Genomic DNA, 22,067 nt, shown 5'->3' with positions numbered 1-22,067 from the left:
GGAAAACAGAATTATTTTTTTAATATTCTTTTTTTTTTAAGTGGAAAGTTAATATAGTTTGTAAATTAAAAATTTCAACCCTGACAAGATCACAGGTAAGAATTCCAGCTCAGCTTTACCAGCAAGTATCAGGGTCAACTATCAAACAAAATACAAAACTACTCAAGAACTCCAAGAGAAGAGTGGAGCAGTACTTTATTTAAGAGAGCTGCTTCAGGAGTTTAAGGTAGTCAGAAAGTTCAGGCTCCTTGCCCAGATTTCTGTTTAGCAAGGAGCCTGAACTTCAGTGCTCCCAGTATTATGGCTGAGCTCAACTGATAAACTGAAGTATTACTATAAGCAACATGGGAGTGTAAAGGGATCCTGCATGTTTGGGGTTTAAAATTGGGCCATGGGGCAATCCCATGCACAGGCTGCTGAAGGAAGGTGAAGGAGTTCTGGAACGTTTTAGTATTCTTTGTTATGGGGTATGAGATGTATGACTATGATGGAAGTTCTACCCAGTGCCTCTGTGGTGCAGAACAGAAATAAGAATTTCAGTGTACTGGCAATAGTTTTAAACTGAGCACCTTGCAAGCCAGTATGGTCAATCCCCTAAGGGGAGCATCTGCAGGGGATGGTGAGGAGGAAGGTGGGAAGGGCAGGTGCTATGTTGCTGTTGAGAAGTGTTTCTACACTCCCCTTTCCTCTTGTGGGATTCCTCTCATTTGTGCCCTTGGGCACAAACAGCTCTGTTGACTAACACAGTAGGGCTTTTCTCTTCATTGCAAATCTTTCCCCTGTCTCCTCTCAAGACGTGGCTCTGGCTCACCTTGCCTGGTGTCTTTCTCTTGGAGGATGCACTGGCCAGCAGCTCTTGGCCTCCTCCCTGTGTGTGGTCAGGAGGGGACAGGGACAAGTCCATGTCCCTGCCTGCCCCTCAGTGGCACTTGGTGAATCTAAGATATTTGCACATTTGCTGGAGAACGAAGATGGGTATGCATGGAAAGAGACCATCATCACAGATTTTAGAGCAGCATCCATTGGTACTAAATGCAGCAGAGGTACCCCTGGATTTAGTATTATTGCTTTTAGCCCTTTTAGATCTACTGACAATGGTGAGTCTGGTAAAAAAAATTTTTAAGCAGATGGAGCCAGGGCTTCTTTCTCATTTTTGTTAATTATTTCTTTTGATTAATTTAAGAAATAAGCGATATCTTTTTGTGCCACAGATCACACATCTTATGAAAAAATTGAAAGAATACTTGCATATCTCACTAAGGATACTGAAAGGATTAAGTAATTTTTGCAAATTATTTTGAATTTCTGAAAATTGTTATGAACAAGGACAATATTATTCTCTTTGCATAAATACGAAATGTTGAAGTAGAGCAGGGATACTTATGATATCCTAAAACTTATCCCATACATTTATAAATCCTCCTCTTTTTTGGCTATTCTTATAGGTCCTGTTTCTGAAGATGCTCACTGTCAGCAGTTTGTAGGCAAATCACTGGAATTTAGGGATGCTCAGACCCAATGCTGATTATTTTTCTTCATCACAATTCATAATGCTTTCTTTAAGCTCAGTGTTGAAGACCAGGTTCTTGGCTGGAGTAAATGCAGTTTGTTGTGTTCAGGTGAACATCTCTATGCCTTATTTGTGCTAGATAAAGGTCATGCCTCTATCCTGATGTACAAATGTCTCAGTTTGCACTGTGAAAACTATTGCTTTTTGTTTTCCCAGTAGTAAAGATACTGCAGAAGAAATAGGTTTCAAAATCCTGCTGGTCATCTCTAAGGTGGTTTAGAGTTCTTCCTGTTCTGCTAAGACATGACATTTGTGAGAGAGTAAACTGCAACAACCTCATAGCTGCCAACATCAGCAGAGACAACTGGGTGCTACTGCAGGGTTTAGCTGTTATTATTTCAGAATAAAATCCTTTCTTTAGGGCTTTAACTCCTGCTGACTGTCTGAAATGCAGCTGCTGTGCTGCAGAACCTCCTGAAAAATTGTATCATATGGATAATTTCAGACTGTCAGCAGTACCAACAGTAGCAGGCAAGGAGATTACAAAGAATGGGTTAAATCACAGACTTGCCTCTTCGGTATTCCTGGATAATAATCCACCTACAGTGACTCCACTCTGTGGGTAGAAAATGCCTACCTCTTTTTAAACATAATTTATGCACTCCTTTGCCTTTTGAAAAGGATAGACACCAGCCAGGTAGAAGACTGCTCTGCTGCATTAGGGCTCAGAATTAACCATCAAATGTGTGCCTGATGTGCGAGTCAATCTGCCAAGTCATAAATGTTACAAGCAGACATCTGACTACAGCGTGTATTTTTAAAGTGTGCTTCTTGGCTATGTAGCCTTAGCAAACACTGTTCCTTCCAACCTGTGCTAAAAGGACAGGGATACATATGCTGTTAACCTGGCACAGTATGAAATCTGCCATAAACTGATTTCCCCAGAGGGTTTCTCCCTGCAAGGGCTGTGTGCTACGAGGAGGTGTCTCCCGGCTGGTTCCAAGTGTCCTTGACTGGATCTGCAGTGAGCAGGAAGGTGCGTGATAGTTTCTTCTGTGATGCAGTGGTGGCATCTGAGGGGGCTGAGGGTGTGAAGGAAGCTCACTCCTCCCCCCCACCCTACCCCACTCCCATGACAAAAAAGTTCCTGGGCTTGGACCTGAAGGGGTTGGTTGGTGAGAAGTTTCTACTTCTCAAGTAAAAGTCAGACCTAGAAAATTCTATGGTGGTTGCATAAGTACTGAAATTGCCACAGAGCTAAAGCCTGAAAAGCAAGCAATTGACTGGGGAACAAATTTCTAATATAATTACGTTTTGACCTTTTTTTTTTTTTAGTCTTGCTTTGATTTTTGATTAACTTCACATTAATTATAATCAATGAATGCTGAGGAAGAAAGGGTTGGTTTTGTTGGTTTGGTTTTTGGTTGTGGTTGATTTTTTGGTTGAAATTCCAGCAGCTTTATGTTGTTATTCTAATTGGAAAAGGAGTAATTCCTGGTTCTTTCAGGAGTTACTCAAGAAAAAAAAGCATGAACAAAGAAGTCAAATTTGACATCCTAATTCCTTGATTTAGGTAATGATATAAGAAATTTTGGGCTATCCCTGTGTGCTGTAAGGAATAAATCCATGGTAAATATGAGGTAGAATTAATCCTTCAGAAGCAGTATGTATTTTTGAGGAACACAATGGCCCCTAAGCAATGCCTAAGGCATCCAGCCATTTTCTGCTCACTGATAGCAAGAATTATCAGATTATTTCAGTGGAGCGTCTTGTGCTGCTCACATATCTGCAATACACCCTCTGGTCTGCATCCCAATCACAGGACATTTTCAGAGACATTGGCAGATGGGCAACTGTTTTATCATCTGCCTTGCTCCCTGAGTCTCCAGGGCAATAACTGGGCTACTCCTTGTCTCAACACACTGCCAGAAGTGGTCCCAGTGTCATTCTGCCATGTCTGTCCTGACTTCTTTGCCTCCTCCCTGATCTGTAACAATACCTCTGTCCCTTCTGGCTGAATGTTTCCCTGGGAAGTGATTAGCTCATCTTCAATATCTGCCTGATGCCTTTGTGTCAGAGGTCTTGTAATATAACAATGATCCTGGAGAGAGAGCCAGCCCAGATGAGAAAAAGGTGAGAGCTCCCACTCTGCTTTGAGCCTTCCTGGGATTGTTCAGGGCGTCCCAGGGTGTGTGAGGCTTCAGCACATACAGCATCTGCTCTGGCATCTCATTCCACAGGGTGTTGGTCCCTTGGAGAGACCCACCTTGCTAGGCACAGCTCTCAGCTCATACAGTCTGCCTGCTCTGGGAAGGTGATGTATTTTCTCACAACAGGCAAGATAAAAATCAAAGGTTCATTCTTTTGCACTTCAGGGATGATGAATAACCTGCTCCTTCCATTCAGAACCTTTAGTCTGAGTACACAGATTATGGAGACAAGGAGTTAATTCACTTAAACAGTTTTCTGACTTTATGGGATTGCCACAAGCCAGGGCCAGTTAAAATATGGGGTCTGGTAAAGCATGTTAGTGTTTAACTTTACATGTTTTTTTTAAATATATGTTTCTTTATGATAAACATATATTTAAACAAATATGTACTTATATATTTAAACAAAGATATATGTTTAAATTTTCTCATTATGTAATTAAAAGTTATTAGATCTGTCGATAGTTGGTTAGGCACAATCTGCTGGGTGCACCTTGCATTAATTTTTCATCTGAAACAGCAGAAATAATTTTGTGGATTTTAAACTGTTGTTTTGCTGATGCAGTGTTAAATGTTATTAGATTTTACCTCCCTCATCCACCAAAGCTTTGTTTTCTCATTTCCTGTCAATCTTGTTGAGGAATGCTGAATAATCGGAATGAAGCAGAGATAAAATTTCCTTCTGATCTCTGATTTATTTTGAGAAAACTTTCGTTCCTTCTGTGTCAAGGTGTCCTCATTTCACCTGCCTAGAGAAAACATGATAGTGGAAATTCATCTAGTGCCTCCAATTTATCTCCAAATTACTGTGCAACTGTTAGTCTCCACAATACCCAGAAGAGTTAGATAAATAATGTTCTATTATCCTGATTATAGATGTAAATCATTACCAAGAAGTTGTGGCTTGCCAGAAGTCTCATTTGAAGTCATATCAAGAGCTGGTGCATTTCTGGGCTTCCCAAATAAAATTGTAACACTTTTCATTGTTGCCTTATCTCCTTGTTGCTTCAGCTCCATCACTGTATCTGCCACTGAATCGTACACATTTTCATATTGGAGTCCTCAGTGAACAGAATACATTTCTTTTCATTAGATAGCAAATATTGTCAATTAAAGATTGCTCATTTATTTTAGAACCCTTTAAAAAAATTAATGTGATCAAACAAGGGCAAAGGTGTGCATGAGAATCAACCCCAGAATAATTCCTGTATGAGGACCACTGCTGGAATCAGCACAGCATCTTTTAGCCTGACAGAGCAAGTGCCTGTGGTGTGCTCTCACTTCCACAAGTGCCCTGTATATTCAAGCCAGTTGTTTTCTCCTGAAATCCTATTTAGTCTTGGATCACAGCTGAAAAATGCCTCTGTGTGTGGTGAAGGACATAATGCTTGTGCAGGACTTCTGAGTGGAGAAGGTAGTTTGGCTAGGTTGGAATGCTGAAAAATCCACTCTAGAGCTCTTAAGGAAATGAAGTTGGCCTTTTTATCTTTTTTTTTTTTTTTTTTTTTTTGTCCTGCCCAGTTCTTGTGCCAGCCATCAAGGTGTCTCACCTTCACAGAAGAAAATGAGTGCATCAGAACATGCTGTCCAAAATCCTCACGTGTCCTTACAGCAAAGGCTTCTCCAGAATTAGCACTGGTCACAATACACAAAGCTTTTCACGTGGAACCTAATCCTTTTTTTATTCTTTGGCAAACTTGCAACAGCAAAATCTGTTCTTTTGACCACAAAATCTCTTACTGCAAAACCCCTTCTCCCTGGGCTCTTGTGAGGGCTGTTTCTTTGCTTGCAGCACATGCAGAAGGTACTGCATATTGCTAATTCACTTGAATTATTCTGAATAGGTTGTCACCTTGCTGAAAAAGGAATTGCTCTAAGTGGCCACAGTCGGAGATTTCAAACCCTTGACTGTCTCTCTCTCCTAGCAAGCTGCTGATTTGTCATCCTGTGTTCCCTTTCCAGGGTCCTATCTCTATTTGTCCCTCCATGTCCAGTGAACCTTGAGGGGTGAGACTTCCCTCTCCCTACAGTGATTTGTTTTTCTAGTTCTGAAGACTCCTTCCATCTCCTATTTCTAGGAGATATATCCTCCTCCAGGCATTTTCCTTCTCACTGCTTACATTGCAACCACTATTTTCTGCAGTTCCACTTCAGGAGTGTCCTTCTCACGTCTGATGGTGACTGCAGTTCCTCCACTGCATAGCATCCCATGCTCTGTGAGCAGGAGAGCAGCTTTTCAGCAGTGATTAAAATGCTGTTTAAAACCCAGAACTGGTGCCACAGACTTGGGGTGAAAGAGGAACTATCAGACGGACAAGAACATGTTGATGCTTCTAAAAGGGAGAATATTTCGTGTCCAGAAAAGGCTAAAAAACACAGTGCCAGGTTGAGGATAATTTGAAGACTTTTTTTTTGACCTACATGGAAAGCTGTTTATATTCCCAACTAATTTTGAACAAACCAAACAAAAACCCCTCACCTCAATCAAGATAAAGACTGCAACAAGATGGATGTCTATTTGTAAGTAAATAAATGGAAATTATAAAAAGCAATTTGGAAAAAAAGGAGATCCCTTTTTCCTTGAAAATATTCAACAAGGTTTGTCATATTTGTCCTTCAGATTTCAAACAAGCAAGGTTGTTTTTTCTTACCTACAGTTTTTAGCAAAATATTGTGCAGAAACTTATTTCCTTTTTATCTCCTGGTATTCCCTCTTAAATTTTGCTGCTTTGTTCTTTTTTTTTTTTTTTTTTCTGACTACCATTTTCGTTTTCACTTTTTTGTTAAGTCAGTGTGAGGGGAGAAAAGGAAATTAATATTGGGGAGAGAAGAGAAACTGGGATTTTTCTTATGGAGGAAAGGATAAAGCTTTGAAAAAGTGTTATTTGAGAGGAGGGGAAGAAATTGGACGAAAAAATATTTTGTTGCCAAAATGTATCTACATTTATTTGTCCAGCCCTAGATCTGAAACTGGGGTACACGCAATATTCTTTCTGACCCAAAATGTCTGTGTATTGTGACAGGGCTTCCTAAATGTCATCTGCAAAACTTCCAGAAATGTAAACCTCAAAAAAGAAATCAAGTCATGAATGGTTTCCCTTCCTTGCAACTCTCACGAGCAGCTGAACTGGAAAGACAAACAACCTTGTGCAATAAATGTTAGAGGGGCTGGTGGCAAGCATGGTGACTTTACTTAAGCCTCATGTCTTTCTGTGTGTTTAAAAAAAAAAAATCATCTCTGCTTCAGCATAATGAGAGATTGAAATCCATTGGGTGACCACTAAGCATTTTGATGAAGGCAGATGTATTTAAAAAAAAGAATATATTCTACCCTAAGCTGCCAGCCTGTGGTGAATTTTGTTAACTAGAATTGGTAATTTAGGCTACTGAGTTGGCTTAAAAGCATTTTTGTGGCCTGTGGGCATTTAAATAGCAGGACTCCACTGAGTGTTATTGGGAATTATGCAGCTTGAGAGTTTCATGCCATCCTGAAATTTTTCTTGATTACAGCTAGTACCCTATTCAGTGTAAGTACTAAATGAAAAATATTTTTTTTCCATTGGAATCCAAGTCCTTATTGATATTCCTGTCAAAATACAGTTTCTGGTCTCTCAATAAACACAGAGCAAGACTTGTGAATTTGGTTTTCACACATAATTTCTGGATGTATTTTGCCATCTGTGTACATTACAGATCTTTAGAATAAACTGCTGTGCAAGTTTTACTAGCAGTTGGACAGTTGTACAAGCTCATAGCAGAAATGTCTCTTTTTATTTTTTATTTTCTGCAATTGTCAAAGTGAGGAGCAAGGGATGTCACATAAAAGTATTTCTACTATAAGTTTTGCAGATACTAAAATTAATCATGTGCCCACAGTTATCATAAGTGGAAATTGCATCTGTTAGACTGATACTGCTAAATAAAACCTGGCTGACTACTGGGATGAACAATATCCTCAGATATCCTTGTGGCAATAAAAAAAACCAAAACAATTATTCCTAATATTCACATCTGAAACCTCTGCTTAAATTTACAGCAATTCTTGTGCCTGTAAACACATACATCTCACTTCTAAAATAGATTTAGAACAAAAATATTAGATGCTATTTCTCTCTGGTCTAAATTAGGTCTTGCTATTGAAGTCAAGAGCAGGAAAAGCTTATATTTGCAAGAAATGCCTTCAAATCAAAGAGCAGCTCTGTGTGCTGTTCTCAGCAAACATACAGCTCCATTGAAATCTTACCTGGATGAAGAAAGTACAAAAACCACTTCACCTTGGTGCTTATAAAAATGAATGGTCAAAGGAAAAGCCTATGGCTACGTATTCCCCCTGTGCAGGATTCTATAACCATGCAGACCCATGGAAGAGAGCAGCTGCCTCCTTTACCCCGTTTTATTTCCTGTTGGATAGATTGTGTAATGTGTCTGTAAAAAGGAAGAAATGGCTCCAATTGCTTCAAAGGAGAGTTTTCCACCTGCTAGCAGAAAGAAAGTATGACCTCCCCAGATTCCTACATGTGATATGTAACATTCCTCTGTTTGCAAGAACCCAGTGGAAGCCTTGTGGATGTGCCCCATTCCTCTGAATTTTCTTACAAGGTGACCTGCATCCTAACTGTCTTGAGTATTTTGCCCTTCAATATTGAATACTTGCTTCATATTCTAATAATATTTTCTTTATTGTTGTCCTTTTTGTACCAGCTTTTTAAAGTACTTTCATAAATGGTTGAGACTCACAGAACCTTGTTGATGCAGGGCAGTATTAGTACCAGCAGTCTCCTTATCAGATTATGATAAATAGATGTACAAAGTTACCACAACAACATTTTAAGTTTTTTAATGCTTAGAACATTTGGAGATCAACTTACAGACCATCTGCACTTGTCACTGACTTCTAAGAGAGTTACAAAAACTGGAATCCGATGCTGAAATTTCTGTTGTGGCCATGGTGAGCTCAACATTTATATCTAGAGGGGACTTTGATTAATGTAGGGTGTCAAAGACTTCACGAGACCATGGAGACAGGACTCAGCCCAATGCCTGAAACTGGCTCGTGATTAGCTTCTTTTCAGATGTGATAGCAAGACTTATGGGTGCCTGAGAGTCTTGAAAATACCATTCCTCCTATCTCAACAGCATAGTTAGTTTTAAAAAGTGCATATTTAATTGCAAAATAGGCTGGGACTGTTTTCATACAGAAAGCAAGGAGCTTAGGAACACAGCTTTAAACTTCCTGGCTTTTGCTCATATTCCTGCCACGGTTCCCAGTAAGATTTCTCTTTCACCTGCATTTACCATAGTTCCTTCTTTCTTACTTTCTAATAATTTAAGAGACAAGATGACAGAACAGATTAAAAAATATCTATAAATAATACCATACGTAAAGAGGCATTTACCCACTAAGTCTTAAAACTAATTCCCTGATTTGGATCTATTTTTATAAGCTTCATCTTACTTGACACTGACAATGATTCACATAAATATTAAGTGTTCATTTTTAGTCCAGTGCACATAAGTGAAGCTAAACTGTAGTGTTCTTTAGAGTTTTTACCCTGAAGGTCCTTAGGATGGAAAGAGGGTTAGGGGGATGCAGTTCTCAAGCACTTTACAACCATCACAAAGCTACTGTAGATGCAGCATTTTTAAATTTTTCAATGACATTCACATTTCAAATGGGTTTTTTGTTGACTTTTTTTTTCTGTAGGATATAAAAAATAGGATGTGTTATCCTGAATTAAAGCCTAAACCTGAAGTCTGTGGAAAAACGTGGTTTCTTATTTGTACCTCTCTGTTGTGTTGTGGTTATGTTCAACTCCATCACTATTCTTTTGCTGCATGCTTGTTTTTAAAGCAGCCCTAAGATGTTTTATTAATTGTCCAAACACTTTGTTCTTTGGAGTATGCAGCAAACCTATTTAAACAATGAAAGAAATTTTTTTTCAATGTTTGTCATTTCTACATTCTAATACAATTGTGTTTCTGTTATAGCAGGAGTATATTTGATAACAGATGGTAAAACTGCAAAACTATCTCTGCTTCATTAGCGCCCCTGGCAAGTCTTCCTATATAGGGTAAATTACAGCAGAGGGATATTTAACAATATACCCTTTACAGTTTCCAGTAAGATTTTGGACTAGTTTTAAGTGTATCATGAAAGCAGTGAATGTAATACCTAGAATGCCCATTGATCACTTGTGTGTTGGTTGTTAAAACCAGAACTAAACATACATGCTGTAAAAGGCTCTGACCTAGCAAAGACTTGTTCTAGTGCTTTTCCAAGTCAAATTTATCCTGGCAATAATTTCATTGAGATCACTTTCTTGTAATGGTGATCGTGGGTTTTTATTAAAAAGTAATAAAATATAAGTGATCAATCTCCATTTAAATTAAAAGAATGTTTATGTTAAAATATTGATGAAAAGGCAGCCTTCAGAGATTTCAAGAATGCTTTTATTTCCATGGCACGAGTGAAAGGTGACAGATTGATAGCCCTGGGAAACGTAGGTCTTTTCAAAACAAATTATGTGATGTGTCCTCACACTGACTTTGGAGCTCGCTTTGCAGCATGGCAGAACTGCTCAGGCTCTGGGGTGAAAAAGTCCTCTCTAATTCTGCATATCATCTACTCTCATATCATCTCCTACTTTTCTGTGCGTTTTGCACATTCCTTCTCCATAGGGGCTGCACAGAGATCCCAAAATCATTGTGCATCGCTCACCCTGGAGTCCAATGCATGAGAGCAACATATGGTTATTTCCTACCAGGAACTGGCTTCCAACAAGTGAGTGAAAATTAAAGGACCAGTCTTGTCATATGCCAACATTAAACCATCTCTGATAATGCCACGATGTATATCTGTTTTGTGCTATTGATCTTGCCGAATTCAGTAGCCCAGAATTACCATAGAGTAACAGCCTCTTCCACATTATTGGGAAATGCTGCTTTGCCATATTCCCAGTATAATGGTTTGAACTCCTCATGCTGTGCAAATTGGATTAACTTCACTAACTGCCTGGATTATGCAGCTTTGTGAAGTGGGAAGGACTCCCAAGCAGAGATGGATGAAAAGTTGAAATTGTGCAGTGGGAGGAAAAGATTAAATTTGAAATTTCACATTTTAAGCAAAAAAAAAAGCAGTAGCCACTAGATTACTGCATGCAGGGAACTGTTTCATACTACAAATATCTCATGTTTTTATTTGAGTATGTTTTGTAAAACAGTGTGTATTCGGTATGTATTTGGCAAGTTCATTTAAAGGACTTTTTCTATTAGTGAAGGAAAATTATAGGCATCAACCAGACTTTGATATAAGGTAGTTGCTAATAGTACTAAGACAGTTTTGGGCACATGCAGAAACAACGTTGTAGGATGGGAAATTGTAATACGCATTTTAAAAAAATTACAAATGTATGGTTAGTGTTTTGAGAATTCTAAGCTGGAGCTCACACAGTGACACCCTTCCATGAGTCTGCCCTCCGAAGTGAAGATGTAGGAAGTGACTGCTAGATTTCCTGGATGCAGGAGTGATGGAGAAGCCCTGCTGTCTGTGCACTGGCCACCACAGCTCAGGCACATCCTACACCTTTGGAAGGATCACAGCCTCGGGCAATCTTCTGCTGCAGTCCAGGTTGGTTTGGAAAACACTACATCTGAGTATAGTGTAAAGCCTTCCCTTAGATGCTGTCAACTTGTTGTTTTTATAGTACAAGCATTTAGAGGTGTCACAGAAATTATAACTCTATTGTGCTAGCTACTGAAATAAACATACAGTAAGGGAGAGGAAAAAGTGCAAAGCAAGTAACTGAAGAAATTTTGTTTTTCTATTTTGAAAACGACATACTAAGACTAAACATCTTGTATGATTTCACATGCAGTAAAGTTCAAAGAAAATGAGAGGGGCTGAAGCATACCCAAATGATGCGCCATACTGAGCTGATAAAGTGTGGTGTTTGTGTGCTTGTGCCCATTGCAAATGTTCATTTGCTAAGCTAAATGTGTGTGACCTGCCTTTGCACTATTGGCATGCTGCAGATGCTCCTCCTGAGAGGATCCTTCAGTGCTAACACAGGCAAGCAAGTAGGGCTTTGGTCAGATCTTCTAACAGATGCTCACTCCATAAACTGCATTCATTTGGTTGCTTGCAACCATTTGTCCAAATCTCAGGTTTGGGGGCTTTTTTAGGGTTTCATTTTTTGTGTAGGTCTGTGTACTTGTCTGAGGACATGTGGGAAATTTCTGAATAAAGGTTAAAAATCACCTAGTACGAACAAAGTACTTACCCTGATGTCCCAACAAAGATATCCTTTGAGAACAGTAAATGCAGAGTTTTAGGCATTCCTATAGCTCATGGTAATAAGGACATGAAGATAAATTCATGGTTTGGAATCGAAGATGCTATAGAATTTTTTTACTGAATTTCAAACTTTTATTTGTCTGTAGTCCATGCCACTGCACAGTGAAAACTGAGCTTCTTTGCTTAGTAGAGCAGATTCTCCAAAAGATGCTTTCCTTAGACCAGTGAATGCACTTTTGCACTATTGATTTCCTGCTGCTTAGACATAACTAACATTTTAAGTAATCTATACAGTTTTGAAATTTACATTAGGTCTTTTAATAAAATCCCTAGCACCTCAGGGACTTCTTGGTAGGATAGACAGTGAACTCATATCAACTGAACACTAAACAACAGGACACTAAATTTCAATATCACTTAAGCAAAATTCTGACTTAAGCTGATCTGGTACTGCCCCAAAACCAGAAAGCCAACCACCACCCCACAGCAGTTGCCTCAGTCTGGGTATTGGTAGAGCTATCACAGCACAGTCAGGTTGTTCTTGGTTTGTCCTTACAAGTGCTTTACTGAAAAACCCTGAGTTAAAATCAGTTCTGCATTATGCGGGACACATTCCTGAGAAGTGCTAAGACGTACTGTCACTAGATTTCTTGCAGAACTCCACACTAGATGTGAAGGGGAGATCCATGCTAAAAAGGGAAACAGGAATAGCACAATGTGGATGAGATCATGTTGTGGTGTTTTTAGAGTAGAGATCAAAGGCTGCTGAGAAGGCAAGCCCTTTTGCATTGCGTGTTGTGGCAATTACACAATTGTCCTTGTCCTGAAAAATTTTACCTGAAATAGGTTCTGCAGGGGTCTCTGGTTGGATCTCACTGAAATCAGTGGTAGTTGGGATTGTAGCCCTACAAAGTGGGGTGGGATTTTAGTGATGGACTGTTTGCTTCCTGCCTGTGTCCTTTTCTGCTCTAGGACATGACCTCCCTTCTGCTGGACGTTGTAGGTGCTCAGCATTTTAGAGATTTCTTCCTATTAATTTTGTTTTGAAGTCTGTTATCGTGTCTTAAGCATTCTAACTGAAGGTTTTAATTTAATTTATAACTGGATAAATCACACAACTGGCCTCCACCATTTATACCTATATCAGTTGATCTGGTGTAAGGAAGACTGCAAGAAGCCCAAGCTGATAAGTAGAACAGGGGTAATGGAATGAATTTTCAAGGGAAATCTGCAGCTAAATTTCTTAGGCATGTTAAATGATAAGCAACCCAAGCTGACCAGATCTTTCTGTATTTAAGAATGTGTTTTTTGAGGGCAAACGTGGGCAGCAAGAAAAACTTTGCTGCAGTTGAAACAAGTAGTTATTAAGTAACTGTTGATGTATCGCTGTGTACCTTTATTTTTTTTCAGTGAATGGGTAGATGATCAAGAAAATTCAGAAGAGAGGATCAACTTGGTTTGGCTGTGCAGGTGAAAATGTATGTCTTAGCTTGTATTTGCCTCTGTAAATTATAAGACTCGGTAGCAATAGGTTCTGCCTTTGCTATTTAAAACAAAATAATCCATTTTATTGCTTCCTAACCTGGGAGAGAATGTCCTTTTTTTCCAAGTAAAAATCCAGTATGATATTTTAAGCTATTTCTTGTGGTCACAATACCTCAGTGGTACTGACCCAAGATTTTTCAAAGTCAATCTAGCAGTGCTGAGATTTACTGCTGCTCCTGAAGTATCAACATAATTACGTAAGTGTGTGCCAGCAGTGTGTGCCTGTGTTGGTAGCTCATGTGCAGCACACACATCACTGGCTGTCTGCAGTGCACTGAAACCTGAGATTTATTGCATTTACAAAAGGCCATTACAATGCAATTTTAACTTACTGTCATTAAAGGGTCTTACATCATAAGCAATCACTGCAAAAAGCCTTGGCCCACGATTTATTCATAATTTTTATTGCATGATTTATTAGCGCCTCTGTTACATTTTATAAATCTTATCAGAAAAAAAATTAAAATCAGTTGGGCCTGGTCCTTTTACCTTTACCCCGTTGGGTGGTACCTTGTTCTCAGCCTGACGGAAACGGGGATATTCCTGGAGTAAGCTATCACTACAGGAGTAGGAGTGAAGATAGCAAAATCTGGTTACTTAGTGAGCACAGGAGAGAGATGTAAAAATTATTCTAGAAATGACAGCATTTGGTTTATATTCCAGGGGGAGGAGGTGGTTCTCCATGGATTCATAGATTTCTGTGATTTCATCCGATCCTACCGCTTCTGTGTACCATTTGGAGTGAATCACATATTTATGTAATTCAATATTCAGCAGGGAAAGCCAAGTCAGCCTTCTAAACTGTTCTTTCCTCAGATCAAATTCAGCATATAGTAACTGAGAAGCTAATTGTAAGACAATTGCAAAGATCTCAAAAAGGCTTTTCTATCAGTCTTATACCCCAAGAATGCACACAAATTTCATAAAATCAAGCTTATACAAAATGGAAACTCAGTTTTGCCATCTGTATTTGCATGAGAAAGAATTACGCACTTGCTTATCAATTAGGGCCCAATTTTTCAATCTGAATACCCCTGCTTGCCCTTTTTATTACGAAACACAGCGCTTGGATATGATTTAGCTGAACATTAATTGAAGTCATGTGATTTAAAGGGGGATGTATTCTACAGTCCTTTGCAGTAAAAAAAGCCAATAAGATCATGATGAGCTTTGTCAGTATTAGAGCTCTATGTTTTGATGCAGTGTGCTAAAGATGCTCATGTCTTAAAAAAATTATGAACACATGTATTCGAATAAGTATGCTCCTAATAAATTGCTAAGATCTATTGCACTTTAGTGCTTTGGAATGGAAATAGGCACTGTGTCTATTAAAAAAAGCAGTACACAGCAATTAATTTGTTATCCTCAACCATACTGCAGGAAAATTCATTTCTATCCTTGAAGTTGGTGGTAATTTTGGCTGAGTTTCAATAACAGTAAGGCTGGGCCCTCTGTTGCTGACTTGCTAACATCTCTCCTTATGTTAAGAGAAAGGCAGTATGTATAGACTTTACTACCGTAAATATACACACATTTTTACAAATAAGAAAGACAAATACCATTAAACGCTAGATCACACAGCAGAAGGGAAGAACAAGATGGAAAAATAGTTTTCCTAGGTATAGTCTAATACACCACATTTCTGTGAACAGTTCCAAAATAGAAATATTATAATTGATCCACAGATCTTATTCTCCTTTGTCTCATGATAGACCAACAGAGAATTACCAGTATTTTGTTGCCTTTTTTGCCCTAAACAAAACCAAAATAGCAAATGTCAGGAGAAGGGCAAAGAAAATAACTGAAGGTACATAGGGATGGATTAAAGAGAGAAGGGACCAAATATCTTTCTGAAACCAGCCACTAAATTCACATTGATTTCAGTGGCACCACAGTTACTTCTGCAGAAATATTTTGGGGTGGTTTAATTTTGAAGTCCTTCCTCATATGGAAATCCCACTCAGCATCGTAGGAGGTGGCAGCAATAGGAAGGCATATATATGTGTATGCATATGATGGTATGATCCATACAATCACAGCCTTGGCTAAATGAAGTAAATTTTGTAACCTAGAAACATTAAAATTAAGTGAGATAAAAAAAATTGAATTAAAATGGCAACAGATGCTGTTCTTTTTTAAGGTTTAAGAATAATAGAAATAAAATTTGAAATAGGAAAATAGATTTTAAAAAAAAGTCCTTGAATCCAAACTGCTAAGTCTGTACTAGGCAGCCATGGAATTGTCAGGTGGGTAACATCATCTCTCTCATCTCCCTGTGAGATCGTGACTTCAAAGAGATTGTAAGATTTTCTGGGCAGACATCATATCTTCCTGTGTGCTTCTGAGCAGCTCAAACTGGTGAAGCCATGATTCTGCATGGCTGTTCTAATATTTTTGATTTTTTGTGTGTCTCTGTGTGTGCTAGTTTAAAACTGTATCACTTCTGAATTTGGATGGACAATTCCCAGGCATTACTTATACACCTGCTCCCACCATGACCAATTTGATAGGGACTGGATGTGAGACTTGGAGCAATGAACACTTTCTCGCTGGCATTGCAAAGGTTTCTTTGGTCAGGATGCAGAGAAGACTACCATGCTTACCGTGGGTTATATAAGGATTTGCAGTAACGTTCCTTGATGGGAGAAAATAGGAATAAAATGGAATTTTAGGAACTATTTTAATAATGAATGATAGAATGGTAGTTAATATATCTGTAATTTCATTATACTACAAGTGCAAGGGAAACCTCATTTGATGTGGAAAGATTCTAATTTTTCCAGAGCTGTAATGCAGCGTGCAGTTAAAATTAGGCTGTCTCGTTAATTGTCACAGTATATGGTGAGAATTCCTGCAGCCAGCTTCAGTGCAGGATTAGATATGGCTCTGCAGGAGGCAGCTTCCAGAAAGGCTCAAGGTGGGGGGCAGCAGCTCCCCCAGGGCCCCTTGGAAGCTGTCCCTAGGAGGGTAGAGGGAAGCGAGCAGGGCAGCTCTCATCCCCTCTGTCCCTGTCTGCTGCTGCTGCTTGGTGGGAGGCCCCAGACCGCTGTCTGTGGAGTGCTCCTGTGCCAAGCGTGTCCCGCATCACACATCCATGGAATAAGCTCCCCTTGTGAAGAATGAGGAGTATCTGTTCCCACTCCCTGAGATCTGCCTCAATTCCTGAGCTAAACTCTGCTGGCCAGGGGTAAGGAACGAGCAGGATCACCCCAGGCTCTAATCCTCAAGACAGTGTGGTTATTCAGGAACTAGGATCCCATAAGCCTTTTCATACCTACGAGTTGTTCTTTATATAGAGAAAAATCAGTTCAAATCTACACAGCAAGGTTGAAATGCTCTTGAATGTACAAAAGAAAGCTAGAAGAAATCCCTGGGGAATACCTTTTTCTCATCTCTTTTCCACTATCCTTTTTCCTGTCTCCTTCTCAGTGTCAGAAACTTGTCCTTCAAAAGTCACCCACTGAGGAAAGCAGATTCTTCTGCAGGATGTGAAGGGGAAACATGAGGGAAGGGTGAGTGCGAGTTTTGCTTTTCCTCTTACAGATCAAAGTGGTACAGCATACGCCAGGATTGCAAGTCAAGCTGTTGAGGACTTTCCATAGGACCCTAACCAGCTTTTATTTAAAAAACAGTAAAAAGATTTATTTGGAAGGACTACAAAATCTTGCCTGAGAGTTCATTAAAAAAGCTTAACTGTCCAATTTGAATGTGAGCAGTAGCGCACAATCTCAGCTCAAAGCTCCTCATTCTCAAACTCTGAGTAACCCAAGGAATGTGAATTAACACAAATACAACCTTATCCTGCTGTGCAGGAGGAAGGGGAATAAATATGTTAGATACCTGCAGGCCAAACTCACCAGGAAGTCAGTGGGAGCTTTACTAGTGGAAGAACAGCATGACCAGACATAAATATAAAGGAGAGAGGATGCCAAGAAAATATTTTTCACACATTTGTGTACCGAGGAACCTATGAAGTCTACTAAGTACACAGGGCAGGAACTGTACCACAGTGTAACTCTCTGCTGCCTTAGCATAGCTTTCTGGCTGACTCTATTTCCCCCTTTCTGCCTACTCAGAAAAAATAAATTTACAAAGTTGTCTGATGATGCAAAAAGGACAGTTCTTATGAGCTTCAAAGAAACACAATCCTCCTGGATCCCTGGATCTTTCCCATCACCTTTTGTTAGTCTGTTCAGATCTCCCAGCACAAGATTTTGCCTTGATATCCAAATGTGGATTCTTTAGATTAAGGAGAAGTGTAATACCTGTTTATCTTACTAAGACAGGTGTCTAAGGCAGTCTATCATTTGAAACAAACTATCTTTTCTTATTACAGATATAGAAGATTATGCAATTTTTGAAGTGTTTCCTCTTTTTAGAAAGAACTACATATTAAGAAATTAGCGTGGAGAAAACTTGAAATTAATTAAAATCAGTTACTATTGTTTTAAGAAACAACTGTTGACTATGTTGCACCTCAAGACAAATGATTAGTGACTAGGAGCTTTGCTTAATCGAAGTAAGAAATAAACAAAATTTGCAGAGTTAGCTGATTCTGCCTGACGTACACAAATGCATTTCCAGTCTTCCCTGGCTGTCTACGAGATCAGAAGTAATTTAGTATGAGTCAGGTGGAGGTGAAGCAAAACAGTCAAATGTACTTGTATTTGCAAGCAGCGTCCATCAAAATCCTCCAAGAATGGCTGGATTTGAGTAAATGCTGAGCTTTTCATAGACAGCTCCTAAACATTCACTGATCTAGCATACCAGATACAGTCCAGAGAATCTCACTTTATACAGAGATGCAGATTTTCATTTAATCTTATTATTCAGAGACTGTATTCCTTTTTACTTGCCCAAGTGTAACACTATAATGGTTATGTAAACTGATGCTTACATTGAGATGTTATTTTGACATGCATTTTGGTGCCATATCTAAACCTTAAAGGTGTGTAATAACCACCCTTAGTACAGGTCCCAATTCCTTTTAGGAAGAGAAAATTTTGTGGGCTTTTTTTTTTTTTTTTTTTTTTTTTTTTTTTTTTTTTTTTTTTTTTTTTTTTTTTTTTTTTTGGGTTTTTTTTTTTTTTTGTTTTTTGTTTTGTTTTGGGTTTTTTTTTGACAAAATGGCAATGTGAATTTAGATTTTTGGACAACTGAATTGCAGTTTGTAACTGAAAGTAGCGGACCCAATTAGAAGTGGAGTAACAGTGGATTTGTTGCCTGACTCTACCAATAATTGCCTTAATATACCATTCACTTGTTAATGATGTTATCAATTATTTTACTATAAATTAGCTATTGTGAGCTTCAGGTCTTTTTGCAATGTCTGTGTTAGGTTGCAGGAGCATAAATCAAGCTCCCATCTCTTTTTACATCCATAACCATAAATTATGGCTTTTATAAGGAAATGTTAAGTGTCCTATAATGTCTTCTTAATGGACAGTGTGTGCATGTGTTGATGAGGAAAGCCATCTTCCTTCATGCAAAATATTAATGCATGTGGCCTACGTCTCCATAGATACACGTTAAAGAATCATATTTAACCCATGAAATATTCAGAGTACTCATATTTATCTAGTCTTAACAATCCTCTAAGGAAAGAACAAGTCAGAGGTAAATCAGGAGCTGAATTCTAACAGGTATGCACAAGTGATTGTGAATAAATGGTACATCATCCACTCACAAAAAACCCCCAACAATGCCAAATCATTTTATAAAACACCTATTGCTAAATGGAAATACCCTTAGAGAATTTATATCCTTCTAGAATTCCAGCCTGTGCATCACAAAGACTCCTAATATTGGTTTGTGCTTCTCCTAAAATATTATAATGCCTCCAAGCAAAAGGATGTTTTAACCTCTATATCCTTTTCAATGGGACAACATTATCCATTTGGCTTTCAAACCATTTCCCAAAACCTTGAACAAGCACATTACTTTCACTTGCAATGTGTTTTACCAACAGATTCCTGGGTACCAGAGAGATCTGCTATTCACATTGCCTGCTAACACCGGGCTTGATTAATGGAAACCAAGCATTTTGAAGGATACCCTCCAGCCTTGCCTTTCCCTTTCCTTGTTCTCTTGGCAGAAATCAGGGATTTGAAAGCTGCAATACAACAGCATCATCTTTCCATCTTGTGGTAAATATTCTATTATTCCTTTATACTCCATGCTGTTTAAAGGAATTAATTTAAAACATGAACTCCTTTGTTCAGGGAGGAAGTCTCCAAATGGTGTGCAAACAAGAATCTTTAGAAATGCAGCAAGATATAACTCCAGGCTCTGCTCCAGCTTTCCCCATTCATTCAGTTTGCAGACCTGGTGTCTCCCTGCTGGAGATCTCTGCTCAGACCAAGTCTCCGGCAGCTGCTATTCCACCACCCATTCATACACGGCCAGCTCCCCTCTCCCTGCTCCTTGCATTTCCACTTCTCTTTCCTCCATCCATCCATCCAATTTTCTCCCTAATCTGATCTCACTTCTTTGATCTTTCTCAGGAACACTGATCACCCTCCCCCACCAAAGCACCACTCATCCTTACTGGAGGGCTGGCAGAAATTATGCTTGTAACAAAGGTACATTTAAGAGTAGAGCCTATGCCAACCAATTTCTTTATCTTTTTCCCTAGTTATCAAATTGACTGTCTTGGGAGTTAATCCTGCTGCTGTTCCTCAAGCAAATGTTTTCAGACTTTTGATTTCAGGAGCAGAGTCAGGCCCTAATTAATGTAATTATTCTCATAGCATGAGGAGGTGCCTACTTAAAGCAGTCGAATGACTGTTACAGACCATTTTTATCCACACCTATGCTGTGAGCTGCACCAGTGTGCATTCCCTTTCCAAAACAACCGCAGGCACCAGGAGGGGAGGAGTTGTCCTTCAGTAGCAGGCAAGAAACCTGTCAAACACTGTGTCCCTTCTACATGAATGAAACCTTTTCCTCTGATTAATACTTTGCATTTCCCACAAGGGAAAAAGACACAGAGTTAGCAGCTGAATATCCCATTTTCAGAGAAACATGTTCATAAATATTTAACTTGGTATATATGAGAAAAGAGAAAGGCACTGACTCCCTTTCCAGTCCGGGTTGAAACTCTCCAAATCCCCTGATACCGCTGGGAATGCCTGCTCCCATAATCCTTTCCCCATCTCGTAAAGGGGAGAGAGCCATTAGCTTGTAAGAGGGCTGGACAAGGTGTCTGTCTTTACTGGGGGATGTCTGACTGTAAACGTCTATGCACAGAGGGAAATTACCTGGTGTAATGGAGACCTCTCTGGCCTATGACCGGGACCCTGCCCCAAGCTGTTCTGGGAGTTTTAGGAGCCTATTAGAAAACAAGGGTCTCTGGAGGCCCACATCTGAGTACACAAGCTCAGGCCTTGGTGCCTACCTGTTCCCCATGCATGGGGCCTGCTTGAGTGTGGATTGCATCCCCATAGACCCCACGTGATTTTTGTATGGCCACACACATGGATGCTCTGCTCTGACAGAGGAGAGAACCCTGGTGATGCTGGAAGTGGGACTACAGGGAGGCTGGAGTGTTTTGATGAGGGTGCTGATTGCAGAGCTTACCCTTGCATATCTGGAGGAGTAGGGATCCTCAAAGAGTGCCCAGATGCGGGGCTGCCACCGTCTCCAGAAGCCCCCAGACCTGCCATCTGGGGAGTCACTAAGTGCTAGGCGTTTTGTCATCTCCAGCTCATCTTCACCATCACCAGAGTCTCCGGTGCCATCTATGTCTCCGTCCTCAGCACTGCTATCCAGGGGAGCCCCACCAAAGCTGTCCAGAGCCTCTTCGGCGTCGCGGTGCTGCCGGTAGGTCATCCAACAGCAGGGCTCCACATCGGTCTCATCGATGCCCCAGAAGGCCAGCTCCTCCTCATACAGGGGTCCGCACACGTCCGCGGGGCAGTGCAGCTTGCCAGTGCGGTAGTAATTCAGGATGTGGGCGAAGACGCCCGGGTGCCGGTCAAAGAAAAACTCATCCGTGCGGGGGTCATAGTCAAAGTGGCTGTGGGCATCGGGCTCAGCGATCCAGGCCAGCCGCGTGCCGGGCAGGGTGCGCAGGGTGCTGCGGTAAGTCTGGTGCCTAGTCCCTCCCACGTTGATCACAATGCGGTCGCTCTCGTCGCCCTGGCCCATCTCGTCTCTTATTAGGCATGTCGCAGACTCATCCAAGCAAGCACGGCAGGCAGCAAGCCCGTCAGGGGACGGCTGCTCGGCGGCAGTCGGTGCCTAAGCCGAGCCCCGCTCCGGGCCCGCGGGGGCGAGGGGCCCCGGCCAGCCCTGCTCCCCCGGGGCCGCTGCGAGGCGATGCCGGTGGCGGTGGCTCCCGGCGCTGCGCCGCCTCCGTCTGGAGTCAGACGCTCGGGGTCCGCGGCAGCTGCAGCCGCGGCGGAGGGGCAGGGGCAGGGGGGGCCATGCTCCGGGAGCGCGGGCGCTGCGGTGCCGGAGGGGGAGGGCCTTTCCCTGGTTGGACGTGGCCAAAAGCACAAGGGAAAAA

The 22,067-nt window shown here is 40.4% G+C and overlaps 1 protein-coding gene across 5 annotated transcripts in view; it reads right to left on the bottom strand.

The window, feature by feature from the left end:
• The window catches only part of KCNC1 (potassium voltage-gated channel subfamily C member 1), a 121,446-nt gene extending 99,526 nt beyond the window's left edge, over positions 1-21,920 (bottom strand). For all 5 annotated transcript variants that reach the window (XM_041481185.1, XM_041481187.1, XM_041481186.1 and 2 more), the window contains exon 1: positions 21,137-21,920. In XM_041481185.1, coding sequence (XP_041337119.1) covers positions 21,137-21,706 — 570 coding nt within the window. In that variant the 5' untranslated portion in view covers positions 21,707-21,920. The remainder of the gene's footprint in view (positions 1-21,136) is intronic.
• Positions 21,921-22,067: the final 147 nt, after the last annotated feature.

Source organism: Pyrgilauda ruficollis, unplaced genomic scaffold (genome assembly GCF_017590135.1).
Source record: "Pyrgilauda ruficollis isolate IOZ18807 unplaced genomic scaffold, ASM1759013v1 scaffold55, whole genome shotgun sequence".
NCBI classification, from domain to species: domain Eukaryota; kingdom Metazoa; phylum Chordata; class Aves; order Passeriformes; family Passeridae; genus Pyrgilauda; species Pyrgilauda ruficollis.
The sequence above is the reverse complement of the archived record's forward strand: the minus strand, read 5'-3'. Positions and strand labels throughout refer to the sequence as shown.